Source organism: Chionomys nivalis, chromosome 5, assembly GCF_950005125.1.
Source record: "Chionomys nivalis chromosome 5, mChiNiv1.1, whole genome shotgun sequence".
Classification (NCBI taxonomy): Eukaryota; Metazoa; Chordata; class Mammalia; order Rodentia; family Cricetidae; genus Chionomys; species Chionomys nivalis.
Genome location: NC_080090.1, coordinates 70,543,016 through 70,555,096, shown reverse-complemented (window position 1 = coordinate 70,555,096; position 12,081 = coordinate 70,543,016). Strand labels below are relative to the sequence as shown.

The 12,081-nt window shown below is 37.3% G+C and overlaps 1 protein-coding gene across 4 annotated transcripts in view; it reads right to left on the bottom strand.

The window, feature by feature from the left end:
- Odr4 (odr-4 GPCR localization factor homolog) overlaps nucleotides 1-12,081 on the bottom strand; it is a 34,252-nt gene that overhangs the window by 4,874 nt on the left and 17,297 nt on the right. For all 4 annotated transcript variants that reach the window (XM_057770824.1, XM_057770822.1, XM_057770821.1 and 1 more), the window contains exons 10-12: nucleotides 11,139-11,267; nucleotides 10,230-10,320; nucleotides 6,882-7,052 (exon numbers count right to left, since the gene is read on the bottom strand). In XM_057770824.1, the coding sequence (XP_057626807.1) occupies nucleotides 6,882-7,052; nucleotides 10,230-10,320; nucleotides 11,139-11,267 (391 nt within the window). The remainder of the gene's footprint in view (nucleotides 1-6,881; nucleotides 7,053-10,229; nucleotides 10,321-11,138; nucleotides 11,268-12,081) is intronic.

Genomic DNA, 12,081 nt, shown 5'->3' with positions numbered 1-12,081 from the left:
AGTAAGAAGGAGTTCAAGGCCTGCCTAAACCACATAACAGGTCATGTCTCCAAAGACCAAGTATGGGGCGATAGCTCAGTAGTCGGAAGCTTGCCTACCATGCACAAGGCCCTGGATTCAGCCACGGAAAATAATAAGTAATGGATATTTAGTAACAAAGAATAACTGGCTCCAGTGCCAGGACAGAACTGACAAAGAAGAGTTTCAGCAAATTTTAAAGGTGTGTCTTCAACTTATTTTTATCTGATAATAGACAAAGTACATCTGAATTATTAAGTTAATGTCTATGATATGACTAACACATCTAAGAAATTCTAAAACCATGGTTATCCTTCAACAATAGTGAGTCATTTTGACAAACAATTTGTTTTTTATCCCTTAAGTCATTTAAAAGTATGTTACTTGAAGATACTTACTTGGCAAAACATTTATTTTTAAACATAGCAACTACTTGACAACTACATTATAGACCATACAGTAACAGTCAAACATATAATAATTTCCAAAACTTAGGAATAACACCAGATATTTAGAAAACTTAATATCCCTAAATACATAACTCACTTCCACTTCTGAATGTGAACCTATTTTCAGGGGCTTATTGTTTACAGAAACCCTGATTTCAGATGCTTCTGGAAATTCAAGTATATTATAAAATATTATGTTCACAATTTAATATTCATGTTTTTATTAATATACAGAGGAAATTATTTGACAAAGTATCCTACCACCCTCCATTTATATGTATCACTTTTTAGAAAATATTCCCAAAGGAATCTGGGTCTAGGAAGGCCTCAGACAGTCCTACAGCTGTAAGTGGCAGGCCTACACTCAAGTCAAATCACACCACAGCTTGCATTATGCATCTGAAAGATAAGCTAAAACTACACCCTCAACGTCTTCAGGTAAATAAAAGAATGAGAAATTGAATATAGCCCCAAACAAATAGGATCTTTAGCTTAAAACCCTTAACATATGCATGAAACTTGTAGTTTTGTTACCCTATCCCCAAACAGTAAAGAACATATTTTCTATTAAAACTATACAGAGTTATAAATCAGCCCTTCCAATTCAACAAATTCTGAGTGACGCAAAGCTGACATATTTCTAGATAATAATTTTTATTCTTGGCTACCTCAGAACAGTGTTCAGCTCCTAAAACGCCTGATCACTTCTACTTCATTCTTCATTCAATATCAGCTTAAAGTCAAGAAATGTCCCTGAGTCCCACACAGAGAGAGCGCATCTGCTGTGTACCTGCTAATCTGTCCAGTTTTCTACTACAGACCTAATCATCTTCACAACAGTCTAGGTTTTTGTACGTTAACTGTGCTGCAAGATTCCTGAGAAGTACTACTATATTCTATCTTCAGAATCCTAATGTTCAATATACTATAGGCAATCAATACATAATAATAAATTCTTAGCTTGATTATAATTCATATGTCTCAAAGGGTTTTACATTGAATGCATTACTCAATCCCAGACACAGAAAAATATACATATCTAGAAAGTCACTGTTTCCTATCAGCGTAGTTTCTATACTACATATTCTATATCTGAGTATCCACACCCAACTTTCAAACCCCTCTTGTGTTCCCTTTGTTATTGTAATAAATAACATTCAGGTAACCCATCTGGGATGGTAAGCATTGCTGGTGCACCTAGAATGCTAGGAGATGAGCCTCCAAGCGCACACACGAGGAATGACCTCAATTCGGTTACCTAGGAAGGCAAGACCTACTGTAAACGTGGGAGGTACTATCCCCTGAGCTTGTATCCTGGACTGCAGGTAGAGAGCTAGCTGAGCGTCATTGTTCTCCACTTCCTGACTGCAGACACCACGAGACCAGCTCTCTCAAACTCCCGCCACTGTGACTCCCTCCAGGACAGACTGCATTCCTGAACGGTGAGCACAGGAAGTCCTGGCTCCCTTTATTTGCTTGCCAGGCATTTTATCACAGCCACAGAAAAGCAACCAAGACATCTTCTTCACCTTACACTGCCAGAGTAAGAAAAAGGAAACAGGCCGGGCGGTGGTGGCGCACGCCTTTAATCCCAGCACTTGGGAGGCAGAGGCAGGCGGATCTCTGTGAGTTCGAGACCAGCCTGGTCTACAAGAGCTAGTTCCAGGACAGGCTCCAAAGCCACAGAGAAACCCTGTCTCGAAAAACCAAAAAAAAAAAAAAAAAAAAGAAACTCTATCATACTAATGTGCAGCAAGATGATTAGAGATAACAATATGTACTGTATGTCTCAAAAAATGCAAGATTCTGAATGGTTTGATCGTACAGAAATGATAAGATTTTAGGACACAAATATATATTATGTATGTTTAATATGGTTTGAACATTGTTGAGTGTCTGCATGGACTCAAACACTACATCAATATATGTGATTTTGTGCTTTTTTTTATCATAAAAGCAATTTAAAATGATTAAACTTCTAATAGGTTGGAGTAATAGGCTCGCAAATAAATTTTTTTCTGTTGGAATTTGAAAAAAGAAAAAAAAAAAAAAAGAAAAAGGAAACAGGAAGAAAATCAAAATGCAGTAAGGTATAAAACTACATTCCCAGCTGGGAATGGTAGCCTTTAATCTCAGCACTCAGAAGGTAGAGGCGGGTGTGTCTCCTTGAGTTCAAGGCCAGCCTGGTCTACAAAGTGACTTCCAGGACAGCCAGAGCTACACAGAAAAACCCTGTCTCAAAAATCCAAAAGAAGAAAAAAAGCAAAACCAAAACCAAAACAAAAAACACCCCACAAAAAACCCACCACCTCCAACAACAACAACACACACACAAAAAAAAAAAACAAACAAACTCTAAATTCCCAAGCTACACTTATAAAAGTTAAAACCTACAAAAGCAGATATATGAATTACTATTTACATGCTACCTAGGACTACTCGATTTTTAAAGAGGGATTACGTACAATTTTATCATGAATATTTAAGATACTTTATATTCCTTGGATCATGATATTAATATTTAACATGATATAAGCAATGCTAAAACAAAAGATAAAATATGGCCCACGGGGCAAGCTCTTTTTTCTTGTTGTTTCTCAAAACAGGGTTTCCCTGTGTAGTCACTGTGGCTGTCCTGGAACTAGCTCTGTAGACCAGGCTAGCCCTGAAGTTATAGAGATCCACCTGCCTGTACCTGCCGAGAATTGATTAAAAGCATGCGCCACCAATGCCAAAGTCTAACAGTCATTTATTTGCAAAAATGAGATGTAGTCAAATTATAGGGCTTTTAATAAAGTTGGTATTATCTACTGTATTGTATGGCAATCTGTAAGACAGATGTGTGCCTGAGAAGTGAAAACTAAGGCAATAATGGGGAGACTATGAGAACACTGAAACTGGGCGTCTCTTCCCACCTTTAAGGGGTGGGAACTGAAACCAAGGTCTTATTTTGTCAGCTAGACTGGCAGGCTCAGGAGGAACACAAGACTCAGTGGCCCTGGTGTTTACACACCCTCACCCACCCTGCTACACACATGGAGGGCGTGGTAAGGAGAAAAACACCAGCACCCTTGAGTCGAGACTGACCATCTGACAGCAGGGGTAGATGACCACTGACTGTACTGACCCCTGTTATACAATACACTTGCTAAAGAGAAGAAGGAAGACAGAACTTTAGGAACCTAATCTACTGTCTGGCTCTCAGGAAAGAAAATACAGTTTAAAGATAAGAAAAAGAAAAGCCTTGTAGATCATATTCTTACAATACGTATTGCCTATGTTTGCAATTGTTGTTGTTACTGTTCTACCTGAGAAGTCCAGGCTGGCCTGGAACTCCCTGTGTAGTTCCGGCTGGCAATTCCCTGCCTCAGTCTCCATCATGCTAGGACTTAGGGACTAGCACTTAAATCTTCCACCATGCCTGGGGAAAAAAAAATTTTTTTCTTATTGAATCACCAATCAAGTAACTGTAGACCCTAGCATTCTGATCATTCTTCTTAAGTAGTCCCTAGGTACTCTGAGGATCTTACTATATTCTCTGACATGAATCTATCTTTTAAATCAGAGTAGAGGATATTGTTTTGTTTCGTTTTGTTTGGTTTCAACAACAGAAATCTTTTTCTGTTTTCTCATCCAGGGGCTAGAAGCTGAATATCAGGGTATGAGTACTTTTGATGTCTTCTGAATACACCCTCCTCGGCTCACAGAGAGCTGCTGCTTTCCTTTGTCCTTGCTGGCCTTTCCTTGCTGTATAATCTTTTCTTCTACCCCTTTATATTTGTCAAAAATATATTTGTCAAAAATATATTTGTCCTAAAAATGCTGGCACAATTTGATTAGGGCCTATGCTAATGATATCATTTAATAAAATCAGCTTTTAAATATCCCCAAATACAGTCATAATCTAAAGTACTTGAAGTTAAAGCACAATCAATATATTGGTGATGATGGGTGTACAATTCTACTCATTCTGGTAATTAATTCTTAGGATGATCTAGTAGATACTATTGGTAATGGTAATAAACAAATGTAATTTGTATTATGATAAATAAAGAAATTTTATTTCTTTAAGTCACTAACCTGTTGAAAGATACAAGATGTTTCCTAGCAAATACATAAATATTTTCAAGAGGTTTATAGGCCTTCTGGGTCAATTTAGACTTTAAGAGTTTTGGTCATCACAGTTTAGAAATTCCTAATCTAGAAAAAGAAAAATAGGTAGAAAGGAAAACAAAACAAAACAAAAAAACATTGTTCAGAAACTATACCAAAGAGAATAAAGTGTGTAGGACTATTTGGCTCTAAAATATTTAGAACATTAAATTTAGAAATTTGAAGCATAAATACAGCCAAGAAGCAATGTGTTTTATGGATCCATATTCTTGAACAAAGTTTAGTTACAGGAAGGCTGACTGCTACCCAGAATAAAGAAGAATAGAATCTGTGTACTCAACTTCTTGGGATACAGATCTATGTATTAAAAGAAAAGAGATGAATTACAGAAACTCTATTGATACCCTAACATTTCTGAGATTCATTTAGGACCCAGCAGTTCTCACCCTGTGGGTGCATATCAGACACCCTGCATATCAAATAGTTACAATTTATAACAGTAGCAAAACTACATTTATGAAGTAGCAACAAAATAATATTACGGTTGGGGTCATCACAACAAGAGGACTGTATTAAAGGTCACAGCACTAGAAAGGTTGGGGACCACAAATTTAGGTTATGGTGAACAGAATGGCTCAAGAAACATCATTAGGTACTAGAAACCAGGAAGTGAACACAACAAAATCTTCCTTCTCCCCATGAGAGTTCTGCTGTCAATGTGACACAATGTAGCCTCAAAAGGGAAGAGAGTTACAGTAAGGGACATGGATCAAGTGGGCCTGTAGGCATGTCTGTGACTGTCTAGACTGCCTGAGCTGATGTGGGAAGACCAGGCTGAAGGTGCCCTCTCCTGGTATGGAGCCTTGCGTTACAAAGTAGAGAAGGCTAGTCAAGACTAAGCACACGTGCATACATGACTCTCCTGTTGCCTATGGAGGTGACAGGACCAAGTCCTGTCACGATGACAAACTATAAACTATGAGCACATATAAACTCCCCTTACTGCTAAGTCGTTTTCTGTCAGAGTCAGCAGCAACAAAGATGAAGTAAAACATCATCATTGGAAGAAAAGGATTTTGATGAACACTAAACATTCGACATTCTCATTTTTACCAGATCATTTCTTGGGGGAAAAAAATGTCTCTTTCTCTGGAAAATTCACACAGACTAGATAGCCCCAAATTCCTAGGCTCAAGAGAGCCTGTCATTTCACATTTTAGCCTCCTGGGTAGCTGTAATAGCACCTAGTCCTCTGGCTCCAATATATTTTCTGTTTTAAAATTTTTACTTTTTAAAGACTTCCTTATTTTTGGCCTGCTTAAATGCCACATGGCTTTACCAAAATGAACCCTATACTCTCCCCTGATGGGGACTGGGAATTAATGAAACAGAATTGAATAAGAAGTTAGAAAAGGAATTTTTAAAATTATTATTCATATTTAATAAACATTCATATTCAAAAGTAACCCAGACACTTTCTATCAAACCACAAACTTCTAAAATAAGCTGTTTTTTACTCAGTACCTACTGTTTACAAATAATTTTATTACATAATATTTAGAAACATCTATTTGGACATTTCTTTATATACACATTTTTATATCTTATACTTATTGAAAATAAAACTAAAAGGCAATTCAAATAAAACCCCCCAAAGGTCAGGTCAAATGAGCAAACAAAGGCTCACAGAATCCCTGGGCTACACAACTGGACAGTATCAAGTCTATGCTCTATCCAAACCATCTTTATATGCTTTCTTCAGCTGCCCACCTTACTTTAGAGTCCCCCTTATACAACAAGGACAGGAAAAAAAATGACAAATTAAACAGGGAAAATTTTCTAAAACAGCTTAAGGAAAACTTTTCTCAAGTTGAAATTAATTCCTGAAAGCTACACATTTCCACACATTGAAAGCTGAATTTGTCTCATGAAGATTCAAAAAACACTTGATGTGTTTGGGTAGTTTCCAAAGAAAATACTCATTGTATATTTTTATGTGTAGAGATCTGTCATATGTGTGTGTTTGTACACACTCAGTTAATAATTTGAAGTATTGCCAGGTGGTGGTGGCGCACACCTTTAATTCCACCACTCGGGAGGAAGTAGAGGCAGGCAGATCTCTCTAAGAGTTCAAGGCCAGACTGGTTTATAGAGCAAGTTCCAGGACAGGTTCCAAAGCTACAGAGAAACCCTGTCTCAAAAAACAAACAAAAAAATTATTTGAAGTGTCAAAAAGAATTAGCTTTAAGAAAACAGGAAGGCATGGTGAATTTAGATGAGGTCTAAGCAGATTTTAATTACCCGTGTTTACTTCTTCTGCAATTTCCAAGTCTTCTACTTGAATCTCATGATCTAACATCTCTGAAAAATGGTCTCTGATTTCTTCAGCCGATTCATCACCAAATTTATAATCACATAACCTTATAGCAGATCCAGGAAGGGGAACGAAAACTCGGTGAGGAAGTTCATAATCTAAAAAGAATATTACATTATCAATATTTAGATATATCGGCTATTGGTATTAATAAATATTTACTTCAAAAAACATAAAAACATCCGTTTGAAATGACAATGATTTTGAACTTTCTAGCTGATGAAACTGCTTTTATCGAATTCTTTCTTTCCTCAATTTCCCTTGCTTCTTCAAAAGGACCTATGAAAACACCCAACCCTCCTTGCCTTTAATGTAGAGATGTTGCTAATCACATGTCATCATAAGACCCATTGTGTCCTACGATGGAACACTCAGTCAATTTTGTAACTCCCCTATGGATTGCTGCCTTTCTTGTTTTAACCTTGCAAGTATTGTGGATTTTATTGCTAACTTTTTCTTCATTTATGAATGTTTGAGGTCAATTCAAGAGCCTTCCCTGACTTTGCCTCCCCGACACTGAATAGAAGCCCATGCCACAACATCTGGCTTTGTTCTTGGGATTGAACTCAGGTCCCCATGCTTGGGAGCAAGTACTTTTACTTGGTGAACCATCTCCCCAGAAACCATGCTTCACATTTCTTTGGATACTTGCAAATTAGACTATACACGTCTAAAAAAAGTTACTAGCTACATAAATATAACTGCTGGTTAGCTCAAAATGTGTCTCTAACAAACTAACACAGAAATAGACATTTTTGTTAATAGTAACCACGTTGTCTGCATCAGATATGATTAAAAAGTTATCAATGTAAAGATCAAGCAGAAAATTGGGGTCATTCTATTTGCAACCTACACTTCCTCTTCAAGAAACTAGGATTACTTTATATAATTACAAACAGAAGATGCTAAGGTATTCCTTAAGTGTCATGGGAAATTCGGTGACATAAACTACATGATTCTTCCACTTTCCGTGTATGATCTTATTTGTGTAGAACTGGAAGAATAATTTTACTCTTTGACCACACTGCCTCCTACTGTTAGAATTACATAACTGCAGTTTGTACCACAGCATGCAAAATTAGGATGATGGTATATTTTGAACCAAACATACTTGAATATTAAGTCAAAAATTTGAAAATGGTTATAATATTCATGGATAACTGAGAAGTAAAATAGTAAGCACACTTCAAATTTGGATTCTATGTTTGTCCAATTAAAGAAGGTTACAAAAACTGAACGTCAAAGAATTGCAATGCATGTAAGTACTCATTAAAGAAGAAAATCAAAACAAAACATTTAAAATCAGAAATTCATCCACTAGCAGAAAAGAAGGAATGGAGACACAAAGGTGTAGTTTCAAAAGGATACTTAATATATGTTTTGAGTACAAAACTATTTTAATACAAATCACTAAGATGTAAAACATAAACTGCTTATATTTCCCCAGAGATGGAATTCAGCCATCTGGAACCTAAACAAGTCTGCTAGAGAAATAGCTAAGAAATATAAAACATAACAGTGTATAAACAGTACCTCAGAAAATCCACTATACAGCAAACACTAATAAGTTAATATTTGAGTACACCTACAGTGACTTGAAACCTGTAACACCAACGAAATCTTAAAGTCAAACTGCTGACACTGTCCACTCTGGCAAAAATAGCTCAATCAGAGGCAATTATTTAAAAAATCCTCTCTGAGAGTGGAGACAGAATGCAGCTATATAAAGAATCAAAGGGGGAAAATGGAATAGAAAGTGTTATATGGGGCAGGAATGGAAGGGGGAAGAGGAGGGAAGACAGGAAGGGATAACTAATACAAAAGACATATGAAAACCCAATACTGTAGATGCTTCCTAAAGTATTTACATGCTCATATATAAAAAGTTTGGGCAACGGTGCCTCTACAAATAAAAAGTCTGGTGCTGAGAATGGGTTGCGTCTTTTGGAGTTACTGGCGAGGAACATCCCAGAAATCCCTAAACAGTATAGGCTTTTGCTGGTGTTCTTGTTTGCTCACCACGACCTCACTGTCAGACCCTACTGCTGAGAGCTAGAACATGAAGAAACCAAGCAGGTGCTCATCTGATAGCCTCATTCTTACAGGCCAGATAAGAGTACTAGAAGGTGGTTTGCATTCTACTCCATGAAAAAGAAATCGCTCTTACTCTGCTGTGAACCCTGCTAGCTACAGTGACAACTGGCTTGGTAAGACACGTCAACTAGTGCCAAAGGCACTGAAGTCATGTGGGGAACCAACCAGTTTCAGACTGGACTTCAAGCTTACTCCAGTTTGGAACTCACACCTGGCACTGTTGGCAGGACCAAGAACCTCTGGCTGGCTAGGACAGAGGCCCTAGATGACTCTCTATGCTGTTGAATGGGCATCACATTAAACCAACCTCTACTGACTTACTGTTATACCCATAGATTAGTGTATCTCTCAACCCTCACCAGAGAAGTCTCTTTTGTAGTAAATGGCAATTAACACAAAGACCCACAACCAGTTGTGGTACAGAGATGAGAGATTGCAGGACGCTCAGGCCTAAGTGAGGCATCTGTATCACACACAACCCTGCCCAAGGCCCTGGGATTATTGCAGAAGAGGGGCAGAAAGACTATAAGAGCCAGAGATGGTAGACGACTATTAAGAAACAGTGCTTTCCGGACACTGCAGGGCAACTGCACAGACGAACACAGAGCAAATGTGACAGCATACACAAGATAGCACAAACTCAAGCCGTGCAACTGCAGCACAGAGAAGGGAAGCGAGCTAAGGGGCTGTTGCAATTGAATAGCTACTGAGAGCAAAGTCAGTCTTCTCAAAGGTGTGGCCCCTAGAGGATTAAGCATGCTCCAGTGCGAGACAAGACATCCAAAAATATGGGCGGCACAAACAATGCCTGGTGTATTTAAAAAAAAAACAACAAATCTGAGTGGGTAAGGAGGACCCAGGAGGGGTGATAGAGGGAGTGAACACAGTGAAAACACATTGTAAGAGATGCTCAAAGGACTCATTTTTAAAAGGAGGAGGAAAAGATGCAGAACATTAAAACAGTCTTCCTTGGAACTGCTAAATGCTGATAGCTTTGCAAATAGAAATGTTTAAACCAATATGGTGGAGGAGGGAGAACTGAAAAGATTTTACTCAGCAATAAAAGTAAAAAAATAACTTACTATTATAAAACATGCTATAGAAGATGACATACATGTTAAATCTTGATTATCTTACTGTATGAAACAGAACAAACACAAAAAAAGTCCTTAGAGTCATACTTTTTTTTTCTGGAGTTTCATTCAAAAGCAGGTCCTCAAAAAGTATTTCACAGCGATCAGCAACTGTGTTCAAAATATCTCTCTTCACTGCCTATGGGAAAAAAAGACACAGTAAGAAATAAAATACGTCAAAGTTGAATTATTTCATTACAAAACAAATCCTCATAATTTGCTTTTGGGGAGAACAATGTCCACTCAGTCAATAACTGGCACATCATTCTGCTTGTTCTTCTCATACACTCAGCATAACTGTATAACTGTTACTATTAACACAGATGTAGCTTAATTATACATCTATGTAACCACATTTAAGTAGTAAATTAAAGTTTGCATCTAAACAAAATTTTCCAATATTCTAAATCAGAAAATGTCTTATCATATAAATGCTGGTCACCATTTTTTTTTTTTTTTTTTTTTTTTGACTCTGAAACACTACCTAAGAAGTCTTTCTGTGAATACTTCTATTAAGAAATTGAACTCCCGGGGCTGGAGAGATGGCTCAGAGGTTAAGAGTATTGCCTGCTCTTCCAAAGTTCCTGAGTTCAATTCCCAGCAACCACATGGTGGCTCACAACCATCTGTAATGAGGTCTGGTGCCCTCTTCTGGCCTGCAGGCATACACACAGACAGAATATTGTATACATAATAAATAAATAAATATTTAAAAAAAAAAGAAAAAAGAAATTGAACTCCCCTCAAAAGAAATTATTTCAAAGGTACTGATATATTATGAAATGGAATACTTATTAAATCCATATAGACAGTCTACACGTAAAAATCTTGAAAGCGATTAGAACTTCATTAATTAAAACCAAATTAATAATCATAAAATTAAGATAAAAAGAAGGTGAACTTCTAGGATTTAATATTGCATTGTTTCCATTTTTTTCACGCCAGTTACTCTTTTACCTGCACGGCATCTTTAACCTTGGGTCTGTTGCTGTGGATGAAAGCTCGACATTTTACATCCCCCCGGAGATTTACAGAGCCACTACAGATCTGGACCGTGGCTGTGGATCTGTGGTCTGAACTCGGGGGCTGAAAGACAAGATTGTAGTCCATTATTAGTACTGACAGTCCTAACATGATTCATTACAGGAAACATTTAACCAGTATGTGGGCATTTTATAGAAGAGGAAGGATTTCTTGTCTAAGCACTTGAAAATATTTTTCATAAGTGATTAAAAGTTCTTCATATGTCTCTTTATAAATGACACATTTTCTGGGCATTCTTAACATAGAAAGAAAACCAACTACATCTTAATGTTTTCTCACTAACAAGAATATTTAAAATACTAGTACTTAATATATCCCCTAACACACATTATTTGTAGATTGTGTAGGAAAGTATTATGAAGATAAAGAGATGCATAAAGAAGCATGCTGCAGTAGGAGATACAAGGCATGGCATACAAGAAAGCCACAAAAGTAACAAACTAGGATTCACAAACATGTTAAATTCTAACCACACATAGACACATTTATTGCCACACTTTCCTCAGGTAAGACCCTAACATCATCTAGAGTGTCACCAGAAGATGTTATTATGTTTCAAAGGGATGACATGGCTGCTTTCATTTCACGCCCCATTGTCTCTAGAGTACACAGTACTCAATACTTGTTTTTCAGATGGTCCACACATTTCAATGTTTATTATTATTTTATGCAAATAAATGTTTTGCCTGGAACATATGTCTGTGTACATGTGTGTGCAATACTGAAGAAGCCAGGGGTGGGTGTCAGATCCTCTGGAACTACTTATACATGGATGGTTGTGAGCTGCCATGTGGATGCTGGGAACTAACCCTGGGTCCTCTGCGAGAACATCGAGTGCCATCAACCTACCCCAGTT